The sequence below is a fragment of the Oryctolagus cuniculus genome, chromosome 2 (genome assembly GCF_051225735.1).
Source record: "Oryctolagus cuniculus isolate XC-2025 breed Fujian yellow rabbit chromosome 2, ASM5122573v1, whole genome shotgun sequence".
Taxonomy (NCBI): Eukaryota; Metazoa; Chordata; class Mammalia; order Lagomorpha; family Leporidae; genus Oryctolagus; species Oryctolagus cuniculus.
The window spans coordinates 119,199,680-119,227,645 of NC_142868.1; the positions used below are offsets into that span (position 1 = coordinate 119,199,680).

The window sequence follows — 27,966 nt, forward strand, 5'->3', positions numbered from 1 at the left end:
GCCCCCCATTGGCTGGCTCTGACCTCCTCCCTGTTGGTCACCCACGTGCATGAACTCCAGGCCCGAACTTCAGTTGCCTACTTGAGTGTCTCACAGGTAGCTCAAGCCCAGGGTTTAAACAGTCAAGTGCTTGTTCTTCTCCGCTAAGCCTTACCTCCCCAGTTCTCTCCTCTTTCAGCCAAAGTCTGTATTAGAGTCCATCCAGTTGCTCAAGCCAGAAATCTGGAAGTTTCACTTGCCCTCTCCCTCATCTTTACCTCCCATTGGAAGAAGCTTCAGGGTCTACCAGCCCACCTGAATGTGTCCCATGATGTATGCCTCTCCTTCTCTGCTGTTACCACCTCCCCACCCCAACTGTCCTCCCCCTGCCCCTGAACTTCATAGAGCCTCCTGATCTTTCTCTCTCTCTGTCTTCTCTCTCTCTGTCTTCTCTCTCTCTCTCTCTCTCTCTCTCTCCCATTTATTTGAAAGGCAGAGTTAGAAGGAGAGACAAAGAGAAAGATCTTCCATCTGCTGGTTCACTCCCCAAATGGCTGCAATGGCCAGGGCTAGGCCTGTCGAAGCCAGGAGCCAGGAGCTTCCTCTGGGTCTCCCATGTGGTTGCAGGACCCAAGCACTTGGGCCATCTTCTGCTGCTTTCCCAGGTGCATTAGCAGGGAGCTGGATGGGAAGGGAGCAGCTGAGACTTGAACAGGCAGTGTCACAAGCGGCATCAGCGGTGCGCCACACGCCCCTTGCTCTCAGGTGGCCCTCAGCCAGCCTTCTCAGTTCAGTGGGCAGGTGCTCTTCAACGTAAATGCGTCAGCACTCCTTGACCTGCATGTCCCCCACTTAAAATGCACAGTAACTTACGACTGTGGGCCCTGTGGATTCTGGCCCTGTCCCTCCTGGTCCCTCCTTGCACAATCTCTGGGGCCCCTTGGCTGGGTGCCTCACCTCGGTGTGTGCTTTCTGCTGCCTGGCCATGTGGAGGCCTTTCTGAGGCCATGCCTAAAGTGCTGCACTGCCCCTCCCCCATGTACTCACCCCTGCTGCGCTCTCACTTCTCTCCCCTCCCAGCGGCCCAGGTCAGAGCACACCCAGTCTCTCTGTTTCTTCTCTCTCTGTGCCACTAGATGGGACGCTCCCTCAGAGCAGGGGTCATGTGTTCTGGTCCTGATGACAGATCAGCACCGAGTGGAGCCCGTGCCGGCCGAGCTGTGGCCACGCTCCTGAGAGGCTGGGGCAGGGTTTGCACCCAGGGCTCCGTGTCTTCCCTGGCTGGGAAGAGTTGTGAAAGCCCACGCCTAGGAGGAACTGCAGCCTGGAGGAGAGGAGGAGCCAGATTTGCATGACCCTGAGTATGGAGGGCTTGGAGAGGAGCCTGCCCCAAGCACCCCAGCCCCAGGAAGTAGAGGCCCATCTCATAGGTTGGAATATGCAGACGTTGTAACCAAAGCTGACACGCTGTGTCATGTGCAGTGTGTCCTCGTCTCCTACCTCCGGCCTCAGCTGAGGCCTGGCCAGTGGCAGGCCAGGTTTGAGACGGGAGGCTCGGCCTCCTCTGACTGTGGCTGTGCAGCAGCACAGCTGACCCCTGGCCTTTGGCTCCTGCTGTGGCCCTGCCTCTGTTCCTGTTTCCCAGCCTGGCTCAGTATCCCAGGTGCATGAGGGTGGGTGACCAGCAGGTCCATGCAGCCCCTGCCATCAGCGCTGTCTCCACACTCAGTCTTGGGCAGCAAGGCAGCGCTACAACGGAGGAGGCGGCCATGCGGACCCAGGAACAAAGAAGTGCAGGAAGCCAGGCGCCCCGAGTGTGGGGAGAAAGGCGGTGCTTGGCTCTTTGTGCTTTGGGGGGCATGTGGCTGCAGGGGGCGACTGGCTGGGGTGGTCTGGTCTGAAGGCGCACCTGTCACCACCATGCACATGGAAGAAGGAAGCAGTTGAGCCGGTGCCGCGGCTCACTAGGCTGATCCTCCGCCTTGCGGCGCCGGCACACCGGGTTCTAGTCCCGGTCGGGGCGCCGGATTCTGTCCCGGTTGCCCCTCTTCCAGGCCAGCTCTCTGCTATGGCCCGGGAGTGCAGTGGAGGATGGCCCAAGTGCTTGGGCCCTGCACCCCATGGGAGACCAGGAAAAGCACCTGGATCCTGCCATCGGATCAGCGCGGTGCGCAGGCCGCAGCACGCCAGCCGTGGCGGCCATTGGAGGGTGAACCAACGGCAAAGGAAGACCTTTCTCTCTCTCACTGTCCACTCTGCCTATCAAAAAAAAAAAAAAAAAAAAAAAAGAAGGAAGCAGTTGGATTTCAGGATGAGAGCTCAGGTTAGGGCGGGGTCTCAACAGAGTGGTTGTGGTAGTTGAGGCTGGAGAGTAGGCAGTGCCCAGGGAGAAGCCTCAGGCTGATGCTCCTGGACCCTGTAACCTGTGTGCTGGGGACTTGGGCTGGGAATTCCGCCGTGGGGAATGGATGATGGTCGCCTCATGTTCTCTGGGGTTCTGGGTTCTAACCCCAGCCTTGTAGCCTCCCAGCTGTGCTACCCCGGGGTGGCAGTGGCCACCTGAGCCTGTCCCCAGACCTGCGTCATGTGTTATGGTCAGGGGTCAGGATCTCAATGGGAGGAGTGGTGCGCCCCCCTGGGGGCCTGATGCATAACCACAAGCAGCTGTTACTGGTGACAGGAGACAGGCCACATAAAAATTAAACTATCAAAACCAGAAAGTTGCCCGGCCTGACGCCCTCCTGTCTCCCACAGGTGAGCTGCAGGGGGTGGTGGCTAGGACAGAACCCCAGGGACGAGGGTGCTGGGGCCAGCTCACAAGCCAGGCCGCCAGCTTCCCCTTTCTGCGTTCCTGGCCCCGGGCAGCTTCTCCGTGGGCTCCGGCAGGAGAGCCGAGGCCCGGCCCGGGAGCTGGGCCTGGCGGCAGAGGCCCTGTGAGCAGGAAGTGTGAGGTGCTGGGGAGGCGGCGGGGAGCAGGAGGGGTGTGGGTCGCCGTGGTTTGGGTTAGCGGAAGTAGGAAGCTCCAGCCGCCACATTGTCAGCGCCGACCGGCTGTGCAGCAGGAAGTGCTCCCGGGGGGCCCGGGCCCAACGCATCCCTTGTGGGCTCTTTGGAGGTGAGCAAGGCGGACCAGCGTGGAGTGGGGCTCGGGGTGGGGGCCCTGGGCCAAGCGTGGGGTTTGTAGGGTCGGGAGCTGGCCCTGCGGCAGAGGCTGCGCCAGGTGGGCCGGACGGAGGCTGGGTCCCGGGCGTGCCCTGGGCGCCTACTGCGCATGCACCTGCTGTGGACCCGTTCTCGCCTTCCCCTTGCTTCTGTCTGTGCCTCTGCTTCCCTCAGCCTGGGCTGTCCCCGTCTGGCCCTGGCCTGCTTTCCTTCCCTGTCCCCTTCTCCCACTGTCGAAGCCCCGAATGTCTGCAGAAGCAAAGAGGGGAGGCCTACGGAGGAGGCGCTTGCTAAATCTTGTGGGCCTGCCGGAGACCGGTGACCGCCTGCGCTGCACCCCCCCCTTGGGGGGGGGGGTTGTGTGGCTTGAGGCCCCACGTGATTGCCCTGAGACCCTGAAGGGAGGGGGAGAGTCCCGAGGGTCCGTTAGGTGGGGGTCGTGCGCACTCGGCCACTAGGGGGCCCCACCTTCCCCTTCGGGAGAGGCTCTGGTTAGGGGTTGGGGACCCTCCCTGCCCACTTAACTCTGGTTCAGCCCTGTGGTCCTGGAACAGAACTCCAGAAGTGTCTCTTTGGGACGCTTACCAGGCCCACTAGGTATCGTGTCGGCCGCGGCAGGAAGCCCCCAGCCTCCGCCCCGGTATTCCCACACAGATGGGAGTCAGGGCTAACCGGAAGGCAGGGAAGGGTGCCCCATGGTCAGCTGATGTGAATGCTCCGCGGTTGTGCGGGACTTCGGCTGGGATTGTAAAGTGGGCCCAGGTGGGCCTGGAGAGCAGCTACGGCACCGGCACGGGGAGGGGACCCGGCTGCCGAGCTTCGTGGGGGAGGGGAGAGGTGGAGCAGAGGGCAGAGGGTGGCAAGGCCCAGTCCGGCCGCCGGGGCTTTGAAGCAGCTGCTCTCTGGGGTCCCTTTGTCATCTCCGATCCTCCCACCCTGCCTGCCCACCGCAGCCCTCGCCCCCTCTGCCGCCCCACCGAGCCCCAGCTGGCCCCACCACAGGGCCCTCAGCCTCTTTCTCTTTCTGCTCTTTTGCCTGACGCCTCCTCCTTGTGGGCAGGATGTGGGGCTGCGATCGCCGGCTCTCTCACCGGCTCTCTCACCGTGCGCCGGCTCCAGTTAAGGCAGGGCGCCTGGCCTCGGTGACCTTTCTGAGACTCAGCCGCCAAGCAGGCTGTGCGGGAACAGGACAGGTCGTCCCGCAAAGTCCCAGCCAGGCCAGGAGCCTTTGGGCTTTTTCCCCAAGAGGGAAACGGTTTCCAGGGAGAAGGGAAGGACCCTTGGCTTGCTGAGTCTGGAAACTTGAAGGGGGAAGAGAGACCGAGAAACACATGCCCTCGGCCTGGAAGGCTGGGGCCGACTCCCCCAGCAGCAGCCGGAGCCAGAGCTGAGGGGTGGGGCAGGCCTGAGCTTGACAAGGACAGCTGTTGGTTTTTGTTCATTTTCACTTCTCTGGGTGGGCCTGCAAAGCAGCCCTGTTAAACATGTATCTGGAGCTCCTCCCCGGGGCTCAGACCTCTGCCCGTTTTGTAACAAAGACACAGAGGAGCTTCACCCACCTGACCTACCGAGGGACCAGGTGAGGTTGTCCACGCAGGGTCAGTAGTTAGGATGTGCGTCTCTGTAGGCCTGCATGTTTCACCATGAACCTGCAGTGGCAAAGGACAGTGGTCAGTGCAGGTGCCCAGGGCTGTCACTCTTCCTGCCCCTGGCAGCCTTGTCCTCTCGCCTCTGTGTGTGTCCACCCCGCCCCCTCCAGCCAGAGACCAGGGCCTTATCCCCAGGCCAAGGGTTAGAAACAAACCCATGGTTAAAAAGTTCCATCTGGGTGGCAGCTGGGCTCCCTCTTGTCTCCTAACATCAGAAATTAATTGTCTTGAAGCCCGAGGGTTGAGTGGTCTGGGCCCTCCCCAGCCATCACTTCTTTACTCCCCAACTGGCTGGACACCTTTGTTCCCAGAGACACGTGATTTCAAAGGAGATATTACTGAACACTAAGGGTGGGGGAAAGAAGGAGACAGACAATTCAGGATGCGTTAGAGCTGGGCTCTGCTCCCCAAGTGCTGCCTACCTCTGCCTGATGGGTGTCTCCCTGCTTCCGGGAAACAAGGCTGTGTCCACTCGTGGCCCTTCCTGGGTGACACTGCCCTCAGCCAGGGGACTGGTGGGACTGCTGTGATGGCCGAGAGAAGTGGCCCCACCTTCAGGTCATCCCACTCCTCTGTCCAGGAAGGAGCAATAAAGATGGGAGAGTGGACGGACGGAAGGAAGGGTGGACAGACGTACACATGCAATTACAGGGGTCCCTAAGTGACCTCTGGGGCTGGGGGGCACCTCTGGGGGGGGGGCCCTTTCCCCAGAGCACTGGGCATCCTGGGAGGAGAAGGTGATTGGCTCACAGGCAGACGGGCCCCCAGGGAGAATGCTAGCGTTACAGCTCTGCGGATTGTTCTTCTCCAAGCCTCAGTCTCTCTCCCTGGTCCTCCGGCCAGATTAAGCAGGGAGCATTTTGAAGGTCGTCTCCTTTCTCCATTTGCTCCCCCACTTCCCTCTTCTTTTCACAGAGCTCTCTGGGGTGCTGCCTCAGATAGAGCTGCACAGGCCTGCTCTGGACAGTGCCTGTGTTTCTCGAGGGAATGACAAATGCCCCCAGAGAAGTGATCTGTGCGTGGGAGGGGCGTGATGCCTAAGAGCGCCCTCGCCCTGGGTGTAGACCCCAGCTCCCCACTTAGGAACGAGCTTGCAAGTTCCTGAACTTCTCCGAGCTTTGGTCTCTTCATAATAAGGAGGGGATGCTGCCCCTTGTGTCATGTGTGGCGTGGCTGGTGGGACGGGGGAGTGCTGCGAAGCTGGATTACTGGCACAGTGCAGGCACCCCATGGGCTGGCTTGCTGAGGAACACACAGGAGCCCCAGTTAAACTTGAGTTTTGGGTAAACAGAGACTAAACTGAGTCTAAGTGTGCCCCAGGTATCTAGCCTTCTATATGATTATTTGCTAAATTTGGCAACAACCTTCGTGGAACTAGGACCACCTCCCACCGGGCTCCAGAACCCCAGGTATCTCAGGGGTGGACCTGAGCTGCTCAATGCTGACCTCTAACTTCCTAATGCACTTGAACTGACGGATGACCATGAGCGCCCCCATTCTCAGAACTTTGTCAGTGGGATAAAAACACCTGTCACCAAGTCCTGCCGTCATTTAGCTCCTGAGACCCACCCACAGACAGGAAGCACGTGGGACCTGCCCACTTGGCACTCACATTCAGGCGAGCTAGAACCCTGGGCGTAAACACAGCGGAAATTACACGGGGCTCAATGCTGCGAAGTCAAAGAACCCTTGAGGGATGGAGGACGGGCTGAGTTGAACGGGTTTACAGAATTTCGGCACAGGCCGCACCTTTAGTGCAAAACCCAGCACAGCCGTGCATTGCTTAACCACGGGGCTGCCTTCCGAGAAATGCATCCCTCTCACTGTGGGGCAAACATCCTGGAGTATGCTCAAGACTCACTGTCACCTCCTGCACCCCTCAGCTGCATAGCGTGGCCACCATTGTGTGCGTGGTCTGCCGTTGATGGAAATACCACTTTGCAACCTGTAACTGTGTCCTGCCCTTAGCACCCATCTCCTCTCATTGCCTGCAGTTCCCAAGATCTGCTCTCTTCTCTCTCTGCTCTGAGAAGTCAAATCCAATGCTCATGTGTGTCTAGCCTAGTCATTAACGTGGGCCTCGATGGCTGCTTTATGCACGTAAATACATATTGGTTTCTAAAATGTAGGTGTGCAGAGAGACCCGTGGGAACTCCTTGTCATCACGGAAAACAATGCAGGACCCCTGTGCTGCTGACCCTACCCCCGTTCCTATTATTAGCATGTGAACTTTGCCCATCAGGTGACTTTACTCTGAGCGGATGTCATCCTGGCAAAGCGCTCTGATGCCCACAGGGACCAGAGGCTGGTACACATTCAGTTACCATGTGTGGGGGTTGTGGGAATGAAGACAGGAGGACATTCATGGCCAGGAAGGGAGCCAGCTGTGTGAGAAGAGCAGAGCTTAGCAGGGAAGGGGTGGCAAGGGCGGGCAGCCTTGGGACTGGGAAGGAGACGGTGGGTGGAGCTGCAGGTGCACCAGGAGCATCTCCCACCTCCCCCTTCTGTCTCCTGAATGGAGACATCTCCCCAGTCATCTCCTGCACCCTGTGGTCCTCTCTACCAGGCAGTCCTGAGGACAGAGGCTTGGGATCCAGGGGAGCTGCTGGAGCGTGGACAGTGGGTCTTGAGTCTCCCCCCCGTCCCCTCCTCGCTGGAGGCAGAGCTGTTGTGGGCCTCTTCCCCAAGAGCACTGAGAGTGTGAAATGGGGAGCAAGGTAGCAGCTCTGGACCCGCGACTTAGGGAGCAAGACCATGGGAATTCTCAGCCTGGGCCCTGGGGGTGGGATGAAGAGGTGACTCCTAGGGCGCATGTGAAGATGGAGCTAAAACGGTTGGAGACAGCTAGGAGGAGGCTGGAAGGCAGGACCAGTTCAAGTCCAGCGGACGAGAGCACCGGGTGCAAGACCAACCGTGAAACTGCCCTGCCTTTTAGGAAGGCAACCCTTCTGGGGAAGCTGAGTTGGCACGAGTGACTGAGGAGCCCTGAGGCTGGCCAGGGGCTCTTCCCAGGGACCTGAAACTTCAGAACCATGAAGATGTCATCCCGCAGGTTCAAGTTCTTGTTAGGCTAAAAGTGAGGAAGGTGAGGTTGGGACAAAGGGAGAGTGCAAACCCAGACAGGAATTTTAGGAGGATTCCGTGACCATGCGTAAGGGACTGGCTATGTTAGTCCTAGCTCGTTTCTCTCTGGGGCCGTGGTTTCCAGGTAAAGAGGTGGGTCCTGCCTGGTTTTGGTTTGAAAGCTCCGGGGGTTACCTCTTACTGAGTATCTCCTGGTAACCACGCTGGTCTGAAGGCTGGACATGAATCACCACCATTAGCTCCCCACTCAGCACCTCGCTGGTTTATTTGACTGTAAGTGGCAGGGTGGGCTTTGAGCCTAGGGTCCTGTGGTCCTGCCTTGAGCCCAAGCTCTCTACTGCCAGGAGTTGTCCCCGCAGGTCTGTGGTGCGTGCTGGCCAGGTCCCTAAACACCAGGCCAGGCCCCATCTCCCGTAGCCTGACTGTGGAGGTTGAGGTGTAGAGCCCTCCATGAGGACTGGGCGTGGTGCTAGGGAAGGCTGCCCGGCAGCACCCCCTCTGTGTCAGAGGAAGAGGTGCCCACTGTCGGGAGAGAGCCACACACAGGAAGCTGGGCGGTCTGTGGGCCCAGTAGGGCCTCCCTTCCCAGTGGTGGATCCGTCGGCCAATCTCAGGCCTCGGCTTCCTCATCTGTGAATCAGGAGCACAGCGCACCTGCTCGCCCGCAGGCCAGGAGGTTGGGAGAGCAGAGGGTGAGGATGACTGCGCTAACCATGCCTTGAGAGCATGGGCATGTGTGTGTTTATTAACAGTCTTGTTTGCCCAGATGTCTCAGTACAGCTACCAAGCACACCCTGTCTTCGAGAAAGACACTAGCATGTGACAAGAGCCGGGCAAAGGCAAAATAAGGGAAGAGGTACTGCAGCCAGGGGCTTGCTGAACAATGGAAACACGTGCCATGGGCCAGCTTGTGTACTTTTTCTTTTGAAACTTTCTTTAGTTATTGGAGTGGCAGAGAAACAGAGAGGGAAAGACAGAGAGCTCTTGCATCCATTGGTTCTCTCCCTAAATGTCTGCAATGGGCAGGACTGGGCCAGGCTGGAATCCAGGAGCCAGGAACTCCATCCAGGTCTCCCCCATGGGAGGTAGGAACCCAAGCACTTGAGCCATCTTCCTCTGCCTTCCTAGGTGCATTAGCAGGGAGCTAAATCAAGCCGGTTTTCCTGAGGAGGCAGGGTGGCTCTGCGAGGCGTGTATGCCGTGGTCCGCATGTGGGGGGATGGGGACTTGTGCTATGCATTAAAACATCCAGGGAGGGCCGACCCATGGTGCTAATGCAGCTGCTATGCAGGGCAGGGCAGCTCTGAGCAGACAGCGCCACCACAACCCTAGTGGGTGGGCAGCAGGGCGGAAGCATCTTCCCTCCTTGAGGCCTGGCCTGAGCTTAGTGGACAGTCCCTTCCTGCTTCCACCTGGGCCAACGTGCACTGCTGTCAGAAACTTGCGAAGAACCAAGATCCAGACCTGTGAGCTGGCCTGGTGGACAGGGCAGGCCCAGGCACGGGACCCTGGGCTGGTGGGGGCAAGGCAGGCTGGGGTCTTTCTCACCCGGGTGCCCACTTCTCCCAGGAGCCTGTGCCACTCTCTGGCCTCTGATGTGAGCACTTCTGCAGTTAGGTGCAAGCATTTCTTTCTTTCTTTTTTTTTTTTCTTTTTTTTTGACAGGCAGAGTGGACAGTGAGAGAGAGAGAGAGAGAGAGAAAGGTCTTCCTTTTGCCGTTGATTCACCCTCCAATGGCCGCCACAGCTGGCGCACTGTGGCCGGTGCACTGCGCTGATCCGAAGGCAGGAGCCAGGTGCTTCTCCTGGTCTCCCATGGGGTGCAGGGCACAAGCACTTGGGCCATCCTCCACTGCACTCCCTGGCCACAGCAGAGAGCTGGCCTGGAAGAGTGGCAACTGGGACAGAATCCGGCGCCCTGACCGGGACTAGAACCCGGTGTGCCGGCGCCACAAGGTGGAGGATTAGCCTATTGAGCCGTGGCACCGGCCAGGTGCAAGCATTTCTGGCCGGCCGCTGCTTCCCCAAGGCTCTGAGGGGGTCTCTGCTGCCGACAGTGGGGGATCTGGTTTGAGCCTCTCACCCTTCTCAGTTAAGCCGCAGGGACACCTTCAGCTGACAGAAGGCGTCTTGGGGACTGGCGCTGCCTGGTGCAGGGTCGAGACTGGGCACACGTGGCATCCGCAGTGTCTTGAGTCCCTGCAGGGCCGGGGAGGGTGGTGTCTCTTGAGCAGTGGACTCTGCAGAGCCGTCCACCACTCCAGACGAGAGCGTGGATGCTGTTCCCTCACCTGCATTTGCTTTGGGCATTTCCAGGGTAGATGTGGATTCCCAGTTCCCGCCCCGGCCGGCGCTCGCACTAGTTCGCACGATGGGATTGTGAAAACTTCACTCCGTGGACCATGGGCGACCACAGACTCCCGGACCACGCCCAACCCGTGGAACTTCTCGACATCTATTTGGGAGGTGACCTGCAGCCCCCTCCAGGACACTGCCCTCTGGGCCCTCCCAGACCGCCCGAGGACCAGACCTGGGCCGTGGACCCCGCTGGAGCCACCCGGCACGATGCTCCTCCCTGGAGCTCCGATGTGGAGCCTTCACTCCTGGAGAGCTGCTCCTCCCAGGGGGAGCCCAGGCAGAACACCACAGCATCCCCGGGGCCGCCTGGGGACAGCCGTGGTCTGGGGAGCCCTCAGCAGAACCGGAACTCGTCCACCCAAGTGGTGTTCTGGGCGGGCATCCTGCAGGCCCAGATGTGTGTCCTGGACCTGGAGGAGGAGCTGGAGAAGACGGAAGGGCTCCGGGCTGGGCTGAAGTGCTGCCTGCCCCCTGCCCCTGCAGAGCTGCCCGGCCACCCGGGCCTGCACCCCAGCTCCCCCGTGGGGGAGGACTCCGGGGAAGACAGCAGCGGGCCGGAGGAGGAGGAGAAGCAGGCATGGCCGAGGGAGGGGACCCCAGGCCTTTCGCCCGAGTGGGGAGCGGAGGAAGAGAGCGTGTTCTTCGACAACCCGCTCTTCCTGGAAAGCCCTGGTTCTGAAGCCAGTGCTTCTGCAGAGCGCTTCTCCTGGGGGTTCCCAGACCCCACCACGGATGTGAACTTGGGGCCCGATGGCCCACAGGCCCTTGAGCCGCCACTGCTAGGGGGCGCAGTGGCTTGGGAGCTGGGGAGTGAGCCAGAGTGGGGGGATCACGGTGCTGAACGCAGTGGGCGCAACACCCCTCCGTTCCCGGTGCCCACCTACAAGCTGCACCCCTGCTGCACCTTCGAGCCCAGCACCGAGGGGGCCCTTGCAGCACCTTCTGGCCAGGAGGAGAGCCAGGTAAGCGCAGTAGTCCTGGGAACCAGCCCATTTGGGGATGTAGAAGGGACATGGCCTTCCTCAGGAGTTCCCAGGCCCCAGCCATGCTCTTCTGTCGATAGGGCCTTTTGGAGTGGGGGGTGGGCAGTGATGGAGGAGAAGATCAGGACCAGGGTCGACTTCAGGACGACCGGACGTCACATGCAGGTGGTGACGTCGGCCAAACCTGCTGGCAACTAGGGCCAGAAATTCCGCTCCTCCCCGGCACCAAGAGGCCGCGTCTCCACATCTCTGGAGAACAGGCAGCTCTTCCCACCACGGGGCATTCTGGCCGACCCCGGGCTGTCCTCCCGCCTCTGAGACCTGGCAGCAGCCGAGGGCAGGGTCAGCGTGCAGGGGTGACCTCTGGCCTTCACACAGGGAGGGCTGTCTGGGAGTCCTGTCCTGTCTTCTCTCAAGAGATGTGAGGACTTTGTTACTTCTCGCTCACCCCTTGTTCTCCCCTGGCCAGCCTCAACAGATTGCACCCATATGACAGCAGGGAGGGGGCCGGGTTACAGAGACCATCGGGAGCACAGGCTGCCTGGGGAGATAAGGAGACTGAAGATGGCAGGGCGAGGCGTAACTTTCTAATCTCTCAGTTCCCACAGAACAGTGGACAAGGGCTCTTAAGCAGGGAAGCTCCCAGTACTGCAGGGGGGACCCCGGGTGGGATGGTTGGGGCTCTGTCCTGGGCAGGTGCATTCTCCCTGGACCTTGCTCTAGTGCACCAGGCGCTCAGAGGGAAGCCTGGGAGTTCCACCCCAGAAGCTGGGAGCTGGCGGCAGAGCCGACCCAGCCCAGGACCAGGGCCCACTGCCGTCCCTGTGACACAGCCCCTCCTTAAGCTGGCCCCTTGGAAGCAGGGCCATCTGGGCAGACTGCGAGGGAGTACATCTCACGGGGTATGGGAAAGGGCCTGGGAGCAGTTTCCCTCTGGCCAACCCCCCTCTTCTCTTTCTGTCAATCTCTGTGTGTCTCAGACTTCGCTGGAGGACGGGCTGGGCCCTGCCTCCCCCACAGCACCCAAAGTGGACGAGATGTTGACCTGGGAACCAGAATGCCTCAGCTCCAACCTCGCCTCTGCCTCACATCCTGTGCAACCTTGGGCAAGTCACTTCCCTCCTCTGGGCTTCACCCTCTCCACCTGGGAAGGAGGACTGTGAAGCCGCTGATTTCTAGGGCTGAGCCCCCGCACACTGGGTTGCGGGTCTTCTACCTGGGATTGGTCTCATGGACATAAGGTCCAGGCTGCAGCCCGCATTGTCGGGCCAGGGGGAGGAGAGGGCGATTCCCTGTGTACTCCCAGCATCTCCCTTCTTCTCAGCGTCTCCAGGGCTCATGGAAATGCCCGTGTCTCTCTCAACAGGCCCCACCCAGCCCCGAGGGCTGGCGGATGGAAGAGGGTCCCTCCTGGCGGCAGGTGCCTGTCTCCCAGGAGAGAGGTGAGACTCAGTAAGAACATCTGGGAATCTGGGAGGCTTTGGGATTCGGAGTAGGATTTGGTGCCCGTTCTGGGCCGCGCAGTCAATGAAGCAGTGTATAGAAGCCCGGGGAGTTTTGGTGCCTGGGTCTGACTGCTCTCAGCAGAAGTCCTAAGCCCGCGGGCTGCAGTCCTGGGAGTCCCTGCCTCTGTGTGGGAGAGGTCACTGGCTGAGTGAGGGGCAGGACGTGCTGCCCAGCTCCAGGGGAGGAGCCCCAGGGAGGTAGCCTCTGGAGGTGGCAGCCCAGGCCCTCCTCCTGCCCTGTGCCCGCCTCACTCTCTGCTCTTCTTCAGGTGAGAGGGAGGTTGGGCGGCCCCAGCCTCCTGCTCCCTGCACCGTGTCCCCCGGCGCCTGGGAGAGCCCAGCCTGTTTGCCAGAGCCCAGCTGCCCCGAGTCTGAGAGCACAGGCCCCGGGCCCAGCCTGGCGGCCTCCCAGGAAGGTGGCCCACAGCTCCAGTGCCACAGCTCAGGCGCTTTGCCCAACTGCATGCCGAATGCCTCACACTCTTTGCTCTTGGACACGGACGGGACAGAGCCGAGCTCCCTGAAGGAAGTGGAGGCAGGAGAGGCCGCTGACCCAGAGGAGGCAGTGAGGAGTGAAGACATGGTTAGCACTGCAGAGGCTGGAGGCGGCCCGCCCAGCATGCCCTTGACCTCTGCCGAAAGGTGAGTCTCCCACCACCTGGCTCTCTGGCTCCTAATTGCGGCTGTGGTTAAGAATCCCCTGGTCTGGATGGAGCGTGAGAAGCACTCACTGGGGTTTAAGACACTGACACTTAACTAAGTGTAGGCTCCAGGACCGGAGGGTTTAAAGACACAGGGACTCAAGAGTAGACAGAGCCGAGAGAACCACGCCCCAGGGAATCTGACCAAGGCCATGTGCCCAGAACAATGGGATCTGAGCTATGCAGGCTGACGGGGGGCAAAGCGGAGCTGGTGGCGTGGGGATTATAGACTGCTCTGAACTTGAGGAGGTGTCTGGGAGAGACCACAAGAGTGTGGACCCAGGATGTTGGCTCAGATCTCCCCGAGGGGAGGTTTGGTTGGGACCGAGGGACTGGATCATGGGGCCCATAGGAGGATGGTGTGATCTTGGTCTTTGGCCCAGGTAGGAGTAGGCCAGCTGGTCTACCTGCGCCTGCTGGCCCTATAATCTGCATGTGGTAAGGGGTTTGGTTTCTGGTTGGTTGAATAGGGGTCATATGGAAGAGGCTTGGAGGACCAAGCACTGCCCCAGGTCGTGGACCTAATGTGTAGTAACTGGACTGGTGACCCCACTCCCACCCTAATCCTTGGTTCATGGTGACAGAGAAACTCAGTGCCAGAAACCAAAGAACCGTCTTCCTGTGGTTTAGAGGCCTGGTAGCCAGAGGAGCCTCGGTATCCACAGAGGGAGGGTTCGGGTTAACAGAAGTTAGTTCATCCGACCCAAAACAGAAGTGCAGAAATCCAGAAAACCGTACTATCGTAGTAAAAAAGATTTAACTGTGGCTTTGTCTTGGTAAATGACACTACATATTATGTAATAGGTTTACTTTCTCTGATATTTAACACAGTGGGGGAAGTTTAATTTTCCCAGTGTGAGTTTGCTGGTCTGATGAGACTTTTCATTCATGCCTGCCTGATTTTCTGTGAGATTATAAAGATCATTTAAATGGCCCATATATATATATATATATATATAGCCATGTTGAGGTTTAATTAGCATACCACACAATTCACATGTTCAAAACATACAATCCCATGACAATTTGTATTTGCATAGTGATTGTTTTCTTCTAAAGTGTTTCCTTATCTAAATATTATTTTAGTAACAATTTTAATCACTTGAGTTTTCTTTTTATCATTTCATTTTTCTTTTTTGAGAGGTAAAGAGAGAGATAAATAGAGACAGAGCTTCAGTGGCTGGGGCTGGGCTGAGGCTGGAGCTGGGAGTTGGGAACACAATCCAGGCCTCCCACGTGGGTAGCAGAACCCAACTGCTTGAGCCATCGCTGCTGCCTCCTAGGCTGTCACTAGCAGGAAGCTGGAATGCAGAGCTGGAGGCAGGCATTGGACCTGGGTGTCCTGACTCGGAGTCGTGACTGGTAGACCAGATGTCTGTTCCAGTTACTTCATCGTTTCTTAGATGATCCTCTTCACATTTCATTTATTTATTTTATGTGAAAGGCGGAGACAGAGATCTCCATCTGCTGGTTTCTTCCCCCAAGTGCCCACACAACCAGGGCTGGGCCAGGCTGAAGCCAGGAGCCAGGATCTCAGCCTGAGTCCCCCATGCAGCTGGCAGCGACCCAAGTCCTTGAGCCGTTTCCCAGGGGGCATATTAGCAGGAGGTTGGAGTGGGAGCAGAGCTGGGCCTGCAGCCCAGGCACTGCAGCGTGGGACATGGATGTCCCAGGTGGCAGCTTAACTGCCGTGCCAAACGCCTGTCCCTTTCCATGTGACAGTTGTGTCATCTTTGTTCCTTCCTCTTGCTTTGTGCACTGAACCCTCACCATTCCTTCCTCGCCAGGGGCTTTCTGTGTGATTTCTGGAGTCTTCCAGCAGCCCCTTGCAGATCCTTCATGAGATCCTGCTCCCCGGCAGGTTTGCAGTTGCACTTCTCAGTCAGTGTCCGTGGGGTTTCTCCTCAATGAGCCTCGAGAGCAGTGAGCAGTCAGCCGTTGGTGCTGAGTGAAGAGGGTGCTGCTGTTTTCCTATTAAGACGGCTTTTGCTTACCTGTACAACTCCCCAGCTGTGCTGGCATGACCACGAATATTCATTAGAGGTAGCCAGGTAACACTGCGCCTGCTTGTAGTGTGCAGTGGGGACACAGTCAGGTAGAGAATGATCGAGAGTCTTGACATCCGCCCCCGAGTGATCTCTGATTCTGTTGGGGGTGCCTGGGGCCTGTTCCCGTTCCTCCTAGGTCACCACGCAGGCTCCCTTGGTAAGGGCTGCTGGGCTGGGAAGGGAGAGATTGGAAGCCACCTCTTTGACTGCCAACTGTCATCGGTCCTGGAACCAACCAAGCTTCCTGGTTTTGGCCCCTTCCTTGCACTGTCCCTGGCTTCATGGTTATCAGTAGAGGCTGGAGCTGGGGGCTGCGGATGGAGGCCTGTGAAGGTAGCCTCAGGGAAGGGAGACAGTCTCACCTTGCCTTGGGTTGGACAGAATACCCCCAGGTCCTCCAAGGGCTGGACCTGCCACCTGAAGCAAACCTAGTGTGGAATGTGCCTGTGCTTTATCCGAGGAACCTCAGTGCACCCAGCTCAGCTCCAGCCCTCCTGGCCTTGAATGCGAACCTCCTGCCAGGGTCTGGTTCCAGCTCAGCCATTCCCTGGGGGAGACCAGGGTTCAGCTCTTTGCGCGGCTAGGCCATCATTCAAGGCACTAAGGCTTTGAGCTCTGGGCCCCGCCTTTTGTGACAGGCCTGCAAAGACACTTGACCAGAGACCTTGCTGGCCCATCCCGAGTGGGAGGCTGAGGACCCCAATGACTCTTCCAGGCTTCCCGAGAGCCCTATGCCCCAAGCAGAGACCCCAGAGGAAGGCCAGAGGCCACTGGCTGGAGACAAACTGGCTAATGGTGTCAGGACGGACAAAGTGGCCTGGAACTTGGCCTCTCGCCTCTACCACCTGGAGGGCTTCCGGAAGTCTGAAGTGGCTGCCTACCTGCAGAAGAAGTAAGAGGCTTCGAGCCTGGGCAAGGCTTGAGGCTGAAGCAGGACGGGGAGGAGCTGCCAGTGGGGTTCTTCTACCGGTGGCCTCTCCCTCTCCTCGGCCGGTGTCCTGCCCCTACTCCAGCCCTGTCACCACCTTATGTCCCATCAGCCTTGCCCTGGGCCCCCACCATCCTTCCGCCTGTCCCGCCTCCACCTCTCCATGCCTTGATCTCCACTTAGAGCCCTGCACCCAGCTGCCTTGCCCACCCCCGCCTTCCTGGGTCCCTGCCACTCAGCACGCATGGGGTTCCAGGGGCAACATCCCAGACCTGGCTTCCCCTGACCCTCTTAGGGCCCAGGGTCCAGACTGGCTGTACCCTTGCCTTGCTCAGCCCCTATCCCACCTGATTCTGTGAGGTGTGCAGGCCCTGGGGACCCCAGCCCAACCTTGGGGGCGGGCTTCATCCCCATTTCCCCTCCCAGCAATGACTTCAGCAAGGCCGTGGCTGAGGCGTACTTGACCTTCTTCCAGTTTGGAGGCCAGAGCCTGGACCATGCCCTCCGGTAAAGCCTTCGGGCCCTCTCTGGGGGGAGGGGCACTGTTGGGGGGGGGGGGCGGCTGCAGGGCAGTGACAGCTGCCAAGGTCCCGGGGTCCCAGCCTGGCTCTCCCTTTGGTTCTGGCCCTCCTGGCAGGGGCTTCCTCCAGGCCCTGGTGCTCAGCGGGGAGACCCAGGAGCGGGAGCGAGTCCTCTACCAGTTCTCCAAACGCTTCCATCACTGCAATCCTGGGCTCTTCCCCTCAGCAGGTAGGGAGGCGTCGGCCCGAGAGCAGGGCAGGGGGGATTTGGGGGGACCCAAGAACGGGATGGCACGGAGCTGCCCTGTGTCCACTCAGGAGCTCCCTGGGCGGCGGCTGTTGGGGGTGTGGTGGGGGCTGCAGAGCAATGGGGGTGGTCACCCACCTGTCGTGGGCAGGAGAAATGGAAGTCTGGGTTCCAGCACAGTGTTTCCACTCGTGTTCTCGGGCAGATTCTGTTCACACCCTGACCTGTGCAGTCATGCTCCTTAACACGGACCTGCACGGACAGGTGAGGATGGGGGAGAGTGCCGGGGGGGCGGGGGGGATCCTGGGTGGGGCTGGGTCAGGGGCTGCAGTGGGGGTGGGGAGTATGTGGAAGAGAAGACCAGAGCCTGGGATGGGTCTGGCAGGGCCCTGGGGGATGTGGAGAAGGTTCTGGAGCAGCCAGCTGGGGCTGCTGTGTCGGGGAAGGGAGTGCCAGCTACCCCACTTCTCCCCACCACCCTGGCCACAGAACATTGGGAAGAGCATGAGCTGCCAGGAATTCATAACCAACCTGCGTGGCCTGCAGGACGGCGGGAATTTCTCCAAGGAGCTACTGAAGGTGTGTTACCAGCGGGCCTGCCTGGCGGGCTCAGGACCCGGGGGCTCCCTGTCTCAGACCCAGAGCCTTGGCTCCTTGACCCGAGGGGAATACGGAGCTGGGGCCTGGCTCTGCAGGAAGCACCCCTGGGAGGATGGGGCTTCTTTCTCAAGGGCTGCTAGCCCCTGGCTGGCAGCGCCAATGGCATCTTGGAATTTGCCAGCCAGGCAAATGTATAGACTCCCTGTGCTGGACCTACTGAATCAATCTCTGAGGCTCCGGTAGTGTTTTAATGGGCTTCCAGATGATTCTCAGGCTGGCAAAATCCAAGAGGCTCTGGTGCATTGGTTCCCTGAGTAGATGGAGAACCGAGCTTCACGTAGCGGAAGTCTGGGGCTCAGCCTCAGGAGCTGGTGTTGCTGAGTTGGATTTCTAGCCAAGGCAAGTTCCTCCAGGAGGTCATAGTCACCTTATCCTGTCCTTATGTGGGTGATGCACAATGCGTCAAGTGCTTTGCACAGTGTCAGGTGCACGGTGTGTGCTTAGTGAGCATGTAGGTCATTTGCTGTCCTATCTATTTAGTGAACATTTATTGAACACTTACTGTGTGCCAAACACTTTGTTAGGCGCTGCAGGGCCTACAGAAGCAGTCAGGATACATCAATGTCAATACTATTTGTTATATTTTTTACAAGTGCATTCGTTTGCTTACTATGCATTTGCTGTGGGAGTTGGTCTCTCCAGCCAAGACGGCACATGGGTGACTCATGCACCATTCATGAGCACTAGCTCAGCCCTAACTAAACTCCAGTGGGACACAGAGGGACCCCACTGCCTTGATCATCATGTCTTCTCACCCAGCGCAGGGCCTGGCACATGGGAAATGCTCCATAAGTAGTTTTTTGAGTGGGTGGCTGGATGGATGATGGATAAATGTCTGGATGCCTGGATGTATGGATAAGGACGCAGGATGGATGGATGGATGGATGGATGGATGGATGGATACACGGATGCATGGATGGATGCAGGATGGATGGATGGATGGATGGATGCATGGATGCATGGATGGATGCGTGGATGGGTGATGGATGCATGCCTGCATGGACAGATGGATATGTGATGGATGGTTGCATGGATGGAGGGGCAGCTATGCTGGCGGGGGGACACACATGCTGCCTCTCCTACCTCTACTAGACAGTTTAGGGTCCCCCAAACCAGCCCTGGGTCTCCCCTGCTCACCTGTGTGCTTCTGTTTCAGGCCCTCTACTGGTCTATCCGAAGTGAGAAGCTTGAGTGGGCCGTGTGAGTGAAAACCCCCTTCTCTTCTCCTAGCGCCCTTACCCCTGTCTCTGGGCCTGACCTCACCATTGCCCACTGAGAACTGACCAAGTGCAGACCCTTTGCATGGGGCAGAGGCAAAAGCAGTATGGGGCCAAGAATAGCAAGGGTGTGGCTAAGCAGCGTGTCCAGGAATTGGTAGGTTGTCTTTAAGAGGGTCTCCTTCTAGTGGGCCCTGGGATGTGGGGCTCCCCCGCAGGAGAGAGGGTGCTGAGGCTTTGGGGCGGTGGGTCCCTCCCAGCGATCTTTGCTCAGTCAGCACCTCCAGCTCGATTCTCTGATATCCAGGGATGAAGAAGACACAGCCAGGCCCGAGAAGGCCCAGCCGTCTCCCCCGGCTGGCAAGATGAGCAGCCCCTTGCTCCAGCTGGCCCAGGACCCCGCAGCGCCCACCTACAAGCAGGGAATCCTGGCTCGCAAGATGCATCAGGACGCCGACGGCAAGAAGAGTGAGTGTCTGTGCTGCCCGAGAACAGGGCGGTGCCTGGAGAGTGGAGCTGCTCGGGGAGCGTGTGCGGTGCGCGGACACCACCTACGTTCCTTCCTCATTGTGAGGGAATGGTGACCACTGGTGTGGGGCAGGATGGGCCCAGCAGCCAGACCCCGGGGTGGGGATTAGCGTATCAGGGTCTGGGGTCCAAGGGGGAAGGAGCTGAGTGAGGGAAGGCTGGATTGAGTGTGGGGGTGTGGGGCACGGGGGACGGGTTTTTACTTTTGTGGTAAGGGCCGGAGGGGGAGAGGGACAGGTACGACTTCTGGGGAATGGTGGTGTCTGACCTGAACTAAGGGGATGAGGCTCTGCATTCTTGAACTTGGGCGGAGGGTGTCCCCCACAGAGAAAAGAGTGAGCAGAGTGTGCTGAGCTCGTGGGGACGTGAAAGGCAGCGATGGGAGCACATTCGGGCCTCATTCCCCAGGTGGCCGAGTGCTCTTCAGCAGGGCAGCAGCGTGGCCAGAGCAGTGACCTTAGCGACCAATCTGGAGTCACAGATTGACCAGGAAGGGAGCTAGCACGGGCTAGGAGAAACCACAGGGGCTTGGGCAGGGCCCCTGCATGTGACCACAGGGAATCAGGCCTTCTTCCTCAGGAGCTAAGAGCAGGTGTAACCACACAGGACCAGGGTGCTCAGGGACCCGAGCCCTTGGGCCCCTCTAGATGGGTATCATGAGGTCATCTTGCAGGGAGCAGACAGGTACCTGAGTGGGACTGTGTGTACGGGGGGGATGTTTGCACGTGGGGTCATGGTCACGTATTTGGGGAGGGCACGGTCTATAGGAACATCCATGTTTGCTCATAGATGGTTTTGGTTTGCCCTTGAGGCCGTGTGTGGAGAGCCTCTGTTTTCTGGTGTTGGCATGCTGTGTGTGTGTGTGTCTGTGTGTGCACACCCTGGGGACTGTGTGTGCATGTGTGTGCGTGCACACCCTGGGGAGCAGCAGGAGCTGTGCACATGATTGTGTGGGTTTGGACACGGGTTCGGGTGCCGCCGTTCACCCGTGTGCTTTGCTTCCGGAGCAGCACCGTGGGGCAAGCGTGGCTGGAAGATGTTCCACACGTTACTGCGAGGGATGGTTCTCTACTTCCTGAAGGTAGGAGGGTGGCCCAGGAGGGGCCTGGAGCTGGTGAAGACCCCTGCCCTGAGCCCCTGTGTCCTGTGCAGGGAGACAGCCACGGCCTGGAGGGGCAGAGCCTGCTGGGGCAGATGGTGGATGAGCCCGTGGGGGTGCACCACTCGCTGGCCACCCCGGCCACCCACTACACCAAGAGGCCACACGTCTTCCAGCTGCGGACAGCAGACTGGCGTCTCTACCTCTTCCAGGCCCCGTGAGTCCCTGGGGCGGGAGATAAGCCACTGGGCGGCCACCCCTCAGGTTTCCTCTCCCGTGGCCCCCCTGGCCCCTCTGAGCACTGCTGGCCCCCGGGACAGGGACACTGGATGCCGGGGTGCCACCAGTACTGCCTGCTCCTCCTCTTGGCCCATGCATCAGTCTCCACCAAGCAGACACTTAGGGCACTTTTGTAAAGTCTATTGCCCACCCCCCTACCCTGGATTTTGCTATTTGACAGATAAGAAAGCCACACTCAGGGGTCAACCATGCTGCTGGTTGCCGGGCTCCTGCTCCCTGGAGGCTGAGTCCTGGGCAGCATGATGGCTGTGCAGGCCACAGGGTGGTGGAAGGGCGACAGCACCGATGACCTCCTCTGCCCGCAGCACGGCCAAGGAGATGAGCTCCTGGATCGCGCGCATCAACCTGGCCGCCGCCACGCACTCGGCGCCCCCCTTCCCCGCCGCCGTGGGCTCCCAGCGCCGCTTCGTGCGGCCCATCCTGCCCATGGGCCCAGCCCAGAGCTCCTTGGTACGGCCTCCTGGAGGGGCGTGTGCGCCCCCCAGCCCCAGGGTCAGTGGGAGGGGACGGGCGGGCACCGACCCGGGAAAGAATGGGGGGTGGGGTGGAGGGCCGTGCACCTGGACCCGAGCTGGGGTCGGGGGTTGTGGGGCGGGGCTGCAGCCTGGAGCTGGGGCGTTGGAGAGCAGCGAGAGGTGGGCGCCTCGAACCGGGGCCCTGGAAGGGGCATGCGGAGCTGGGGACCCAGGGGCATGGGACAGCTTCCCTTACTGCCGGCCACACCCAGGAGGAGCAGCATCGATCCCATGAGAATTGCCTGGACGCTGCCTCCGACGACCTGCTGGACCTGCAGCGGAAGCTGCCCGAGCGGCGGGGCCGCGGCCGGGAGCTGGAGGAGCACCGCTTGCGAAAGGAGTACCTGGAGTACGAGGTGAGGCCTGCCGCGCTGGCCGCCCCTCTGCCGCCCCCTCGTGGACGCCCCTGTCCCTGCAGCGGCGTCTGGGCGGAGCGCGAATCCCAGCCGCGTGGCAACAGCGTGGGAGCTGTCAGCCTGCCGGCGCAGTGCGAGTGGCCCCGCCACTTTTGTCCTGGGGAACACGTGGCAGCCGCTTGTCTGCTAACCCCCAGAGGGGACAATATTTGTATAATTTTTTCCTTTCTATTTGGCTTTTCCTAAAAAGAAGGAAAAGCTGTGTTTTAATTGAGTGATTCCCTCCCGTGTGGACCCGGTGACAGGTGGGGCGCCTGGGGCTGGTGGGACTGGCGTGGACAGTCTCGTTTAGTGGTCTGACACCTCTGGGGCGAGCACTGTTGTGCCCCTTGTACAGACCAGGACACAGAGATGCCAGACCTCCCGTCCGAGTTGACCTGCAGCTCCCGTCTTGTCCCTGTGCCCTTCAGGGCCCGAAATTGAGGTCCAGGCCCACTCCCCCACCCCTCCCCCGTCCCACCCAGCCACACCCCTAGGTCTGCGCTGGTGCCGCAGCGGTGCACTTCCGGTCACTGCAGTGCTCAGCGCCCACTTCCGGCGCCTGGCTGTCCTGTGGGGTGGGGGACTGCCGGGCAGGAGGGGTAGCTGAGGTGTGGATGAGGGTGGAGGAGGGGCCTCCTCCGCCCCATCTGGCCCATCCCTTTGGCCTGGGCGTGCCCCTCCTCCTGCTTTATCACAGATCAGCACCTGCACTGGGTGTTGCCTGGAGCCAGCCCCAGGGGTCCCTCTCCCTCACAGGGTTTTAATTTCCCATGGTCCAGCTCGGTGAGTGTGACTGCCCTTAGAAGAGACAGCACGTTCACAGGCTGTCACGCCAGAGTATGGTTGTCATCATCCCCTTCATCATCCCCTTGGTCGTCGTTGCTAACCTTTGACTGTGTCCTGACTTTGAAACTCAGCTTTAGCATGCATGTTAGGATGGTACTTCAAAAGATTCGTGGAAAGTGGAGTTACAAGGAATTATGTTTGTTTTTTTCTACAAAAATATTTAAGTCCATGTATGTTTTTTTCATAATATACATTTTCTGATGATCCCTCATATGCATGGATTTCAATTTTTATTTTGCACCAAAATGAACTTTTTTTAAAAAATGATTTATTTATTTGAAAGGCAGAATTACAGAGACAGAGAGGTCTTCCATCTGATGGTTCACTCCCCAGATGGTCTCAGTGGACGGAGCTGAGCTGATCTGAAGCCAGGAGCCAGGAGCTTCTTCCAGGTCTCCCACATGGGTGCAGGGGCCCAAGGACTTGGGCCATCTTCTACTGCTTTCCCAGGCCACAGCAGAGAGCTGGATCGGAAGTGGAGCAGCCGGGACTTGAACTGGTGCCCATGTGGGATGCCGGCGCTGCAGGCAGCAGCTTAACATGCTGCACCACAACAGCTTCCCAATAAACTCTTCTTTTAAATCAGTTTTCCCATGCCATATTTGAAGTACCCGCGTATGCATGGGAAAACAAGGCATCTATAGGATGTGGTACTCCCCATGGTTTCAGGAGCCCATTGGAGTCGGGGGTCTTGGAACTTAGCCTGGTAGGTGGTAGGCAGGGTGGGGGGAGGCCAGTGTAGGCGGCAGGTGAGAGCAGTTGGCACCACCCTGTACAGAGCCGGGTCGTCACTCAGGGCGCACAGATGGCAGGTGGAGCGGGCGATGGGTGGCCTAGAGCTGTCAGTCACAGCACTCCCGGGAACGTGTGCGATTGTAAGGGGCCTGAGTGGTGTGCTGTGGCGTGGGCGGTGGCCTGGACACTCAGCAGGCTCTCACCATCAGCCCAGCCTCTTCTGCACAGGGCTTTGTCCCGGTGGCTTCACACACCTATGGGTTGTACCGCACCATTGCAGCCTCCTGTGGCCCTGGAGCCTGCGTGGTGCTGAGGGGGCCGGCCCTGCCCGTGTGTTGCAGAAAACCCGCTACGAGACCTACGTGCAGCTGCTGGTGGCCCGGCTGCACTGCCCGGAGGGTGACCTGGCCCTGTGGGAGGAGCAGCTGGGGAGAGAAGCTGCAGGCGCACGGGAACCCAAGCCCAGCCTGAAGAAGTCCCACTCCAGCCCGTCCCTGCACCAGGAGGAGGCCCCCACCACGGCCAAGGTGAAGCGCAACATCTCGGAGCGCAGAACCTACCGGAAGATCATCCCCAAGCGGAACCGCAACCAGCTGTGAAGCCGAGCGAGAGCTATGGAGGAACCTGGAGGTTCACTCGCCCCCCCAGCCCCAGCTCTGTGGACCCTCAGCGGCCCCAGCCCCTGGCCACTCCCAGGGGAAGAGGGAAGTGGAAGACTTGGCTCTGCTCCCAGAGCCTGTCCCCTGTCGCCCTCCCTGTCCCAGAATCCAGAGCGGCCTCATTTCTGGGGCCTGCGCGTGGGCTCTGGGCCTGCAGGAGAGAGCTTGGGGCAGCAGCCAGGGGAGCCTGAAGTCAGCCTGGCAGTGGGAATTAGGTGACCTGCTGGGGGAGGCCATGGGAGAGAGTGGAGCAAGGGCCTCTAGGGAACGCCCAGCCAGCCTCTTGGGATACAGGGAACAGGAGGTGGCTCAGCCCCTGCCCACTGAGGGGCAGCCTGCAGGCAGGGGCCCTCAGGGGCTCCGTCTTGTTGCACAGACAAGGAGAAGGCAGAGCCCAGGGGCTGGGGCCTGGGAGCCCGGGAACAGGAGGTCTTTGTCTCCCAGAGGCGCAAGGGGCTTCCCCAGGTTCAGACCACTTTGTGGGCAGAATCCCCCAGCCGTGGAGAGGCGAGCGGTGTGGAGTCAGGCTGGAGACCAGACGAGACCTAGCCGGGCGCGGGAGACTCTGCCGGGCACCCCTCCCTCCACGGCCCTCACAGCTGCATTCCCCCCGGGGGGCCAGGACCTCTTCCCTGCCCCAGCCCTGCTCCCTGCTCTGGCTCCCAGGGGCTTTGCAGCCCTCCCCCTGGGAAATCCCCTGGTCCTGCCCTCTGGCTGCCTCCCAGTGGGGCCTGATCTCTAGGGGAGGTTCTGGGCTGGAGGGAGCAGCCTCCATTGTCTCTGTTCAGCCAAGTGTGCCGGAGGAGGAGGCTGGCTGGCTGCTGCCTGCCACACTGCCTCCGTGGGCCCAGGGGGAGGTGTGTGTGAGGCAGGCCGGCCCGGCCACCTGCAGAGTGGCAGGCTCTGTGCCCCCTGTGCCCCTGTGCCTGTGTGTGTGAGCACGAGGCACGGGGCGGTGGGCTCACGAAGCTGGATGGAAGCTGAGAATCTCGTACCCCTGCACCGGTTTATTCCGTGCCTGTGACAAAGCCTTCTTGAGGGACTGGAGAGTTGAACGCGCGGTGACAGCTGCGCCTGTGGGTTCCCTGCTGTTGGCCTAAGACAGCACGGGCCTCTCTCCCTGCCCCGACACCCCACCCCAGTCTCAGGCTCCCGTCCAGCAGCCTGTAGGGCGTGGCCAGGTGTGTCAACAGCTCCCTGGGGAACTGATGTGTAGCAGCCACTATCGCGTTCCATGGCCTCACTTTAAGGGGTGAATTCTAGCATGAGGTGGATTGGACCAGATGTCTGCAAAGTCAAGTGGCTTTCACCGGGTTGATTGAACCTCGCTGGACTGGTGTGACTCTTCCTTTTTAACGTTTATTTATTTATTTGAGAGGCAAAAAGAGATCTCCCATCTGCCGGTTCCCTCCCAAAATGCTCACAACGGCCAGGGCTGGGCCAGACCAAAGCCGGGAGCCGGAGCTCAATCCGGGTCTCCACTGAGCCATCACCTGCTGCCTCTCAGGGGCACATTCACAGAAAGCCGGAATCAGGAGTTGAACCCGGGCACGTAGATGTGGGCGGTGGGCGTCCTCAACCAGTGTCTGAAGTGCCCCTGTCATTCCTAAAGCCAGAATAAAAGGTGGAGGTTCGTCTGAATGTGTGCGTGACGCTCCCATGCGCCTTTGCTCATGCAAGACAGTGCCTCCCCTCCCCCCGGGCATGTGAAGCCTTCAGAGCCAGGGGACCCCACGTGCCTAAGCTCACCAGCCAGTGCTGCCCAGGCACCTGCCTGGAGGGGCCCGGGGAGGTGGAGACTGCGTCGTTGAGGCTGCAGTTAGGACGCATGGCCACTGGAGGGCGGGCTTGCATCTTCCTAGTTCCCCCTGCTCAGGTGTGTGGCTGCCGAGCGCCTGCTCCTAGAAAGGAAGTGAATCTGTGTGCCCCTGTGCCATCCAGGAGCAGCGCCTTCCACTTCCCCAAGTCTACGGTGGCTCAAGGCCAGGACTCGCGCTGTGTGGGGGAAACCCCTGCCAAGCAAAGGTTGGGCCTCTGACATCCCCAGCCTCCTTCCCCTCCTTGTCCATAGTAGAAGGTGACAGCCAGGGGTTCTTGGTGCTGAGCTGGAGCTTCAGGAGCTGGGCCTGCTGTGACCGGGGCGGGGGTGGGGGTGGGGTGTCCCAGGATGGCCGCTCAGCTGGCTTCTGCTGTGGACAGGGAAGATGGAAAGATCACTAGGGCCTGAGGCTGGGGTCCTTTCCCCTGGGGGCTCAGAGTCTTCCGGAGTTGGAGGCAAGGGGGTGTGGGGCTGAGTGGTGCTGGGCGGAGGCCAGACCTGCGAGGACCTCGGAGGCAGCCCCGGTGCATGGCTCTTTGTGAGCATGAGGCGGAGCAGGGACAGCCTCCCCCTCCCCCTCCCCGCACCAGAGACAGCCTGGGAGTTCTGCTTTAAGATTTGAAATGAGTAAGCAAGACTAGGGGGTAGGTAGGGCCAGACCACAGCCTGGAAACGTCCTGTGCCATTTGCACAACTCTCGTGGAAATCTAAACAAATTATTTCAAAATAAAGATGAGAAAAATGGGGGGAGCGGCAATGGCCTGGAACCTTGGGACGGCGTGGCCACATGTTCTCCATCCCTGCCCTCCTGCCCCAGCCCCAGGTGCGTGCTCGGAGCTGTGCAGTGTTTTCCCACAAGGCCACTGTGTCTCCCTTGGCCCTGCCCTCTGCCAGCACCTTCCCCCGCAGTGCCTCAGTGTGCCTGTGTCCCGGTCACCTGCTCACCCCTTTGCCTGCGCCGTTCCTCTTCCCATCTGTAGAGGAACAGGTGCCCATCCTGCAGGCCGGCGATGGATGGCTCTTACCTCCCTGCGCCTGCGCGCCACCTCCTCCTCTGCCCTGGGCCTCCCTCCCGCAGGGGTTCCGGGGCCTTCTCTCTACCCCTTGGGTCATTGTGCCTTGCAGGCATTTGTAAGTATTACTGCTAAGAAGAAAAAAAAAAAAACAGAAGTCTGCTTGCTTCCTGTAGCCATCCGCAAAGAGCCCACAGGATATATATATGTCTTTGCCAGCTCTCTCATTCACACCTTACATGGGGGTTTCTGCCCTTCCCTGACACACCACCCCCAGAGCTACTGACGTCATCAAATGCAGGGTCTTCACCTTCAGAGCGACCCCTCCCTCTCAGCCGCCTTTGGCCCTGCCAGCCATGCAACCTGCCTGGACGTGCGCTGAGGTCCAGCGTGGCCCGGCCTCAGCACTGCGGTGCCTGGGCTGGAGTCCCTGCTGCACCTGTCTCACTGTGGGCCAGTCAGCCTCTTGTGCTTCGGTTTGCCTCTCTATGAAATGAGGATCATAGCACTACTTGCCTCACAGGAGCTGCATGAGGATGAAGTGAAATCACACAGGTAAACACCCGAGAGCAGTGCCTGGCACAGGAGGAGAGCCTAGGGAGGTTAGCTATTAGGACCCAGCCCCGGCGGGCTCACCTGGGCACCCTCCGCGTCTTGCCCTGTGCTCCAGCTGCAGCCTGCGCTGGACGCGTCTTCCTGTTTGGAAGCTGCATCTCTGCCTGGAGGCCTGAGCACAGCTGGGTTTTGCAGAAAAGGACTTCACTTCCCCCTCCGCTGAAGGTGTGATGCGTCAGGGCCAGGTGAGGCTGAGCCCAGGGCTGCATGCTTCTCGCCTCTCCGGGGCGCCACCTGCCAGGCCTAGGCGGTTCCCAGGGGACCCCAGCAGCCGCCCCCCCACCAGGGTCCTGCTTCTTGGTGCAAGAGCACAGAGACTGCTTCCTGCAGATTGCAGACACCAGCCCAGGAACAGCGTCTCGGAGCAGCCTCCCAGGGCCGCGTGCCCACCTCTGGC

At 59.8% G+C, this 27,966-nt stretch overlaps 1 protein-coding gene across 6 annotated transcripts in view; it reads left to right on the forward strand.

The window, feature by feature from the left end:
* PSD4 (pleckstrin and Sec7 domain containing 4) overlaps positions 1-25,763 on the forward strand; it is a 36,288-nt gene extending 10,525 nt beyond the window's left edge. For 2 of the 6 annotated variants that reach the window (XM_051836537.3, XM_051836526.3), the window contains 16 exons: positions 10,191-11,194; positions 12,196-12,321; positions 12,582-12,657; positions 12,990-13,362; positions 16,185-16,361; positions 16,824-16,904; positions 17,035-17,147; positions 17,317-17,429; positions 17,655-17,744; positions 18,982-19,025; positions 19,350-19,510; positions 20,581-20,651; positions 20,723-20,886; positions 21,275-21,419; positions 21,697-21,840; positions 23,805-25,763. In XM_051836537.3, coding sequence (XP_051692497.2) covers positions 10,277-11,194; positions 12,196-12,321; positions 12,582-12,657; positions 12,990-13,362; positions 16,185-16,361; positions 16,824-16,904; positions 17,035-17,147; positions 17,317-17,429; positions 17,655-17,744; positions 18,982-19,025; positions 19,350-19,510; positions 20,581-20,651; positions 20,723-20,886; positions 21,275-21,419; positions 21,697-21,840; positions 23,805-24,062 — 3,054 coding nt within the window. In that variant the 5' untranslated portion in view covers positions 10,191-10,276 and the 3' untranslated portion in view covers positions 24,063-25,763. Of the gene's footprint in view, positions 1-2,944; positions 3,095-10,190; positions 11,195-12,195; positions 12,322-12,581; positions 12,658-12,989; positions 13,363-16,184; positions 16,362-16,823; positions 16,905-17,034; positions 17,148-17,316; positions 17,430-17,654; positions 17,745-18,981; positions 19,026-19,349; positions 19,511-20,580; positions 20,652-20,722; positions 20,887-21,274; positions 21,420-21,696; positions 21,841-23,804 lie in introns of those variants that run through there. The other 4 variants (XM_051836531.3, XM_089326126.1, XM_051836561.3 and 1 more) reach the window with 4 other exon arrangements.
* The last annotated feature ends 2,203 nt before the right edge of the window (positions 25,764-27,966 follow it).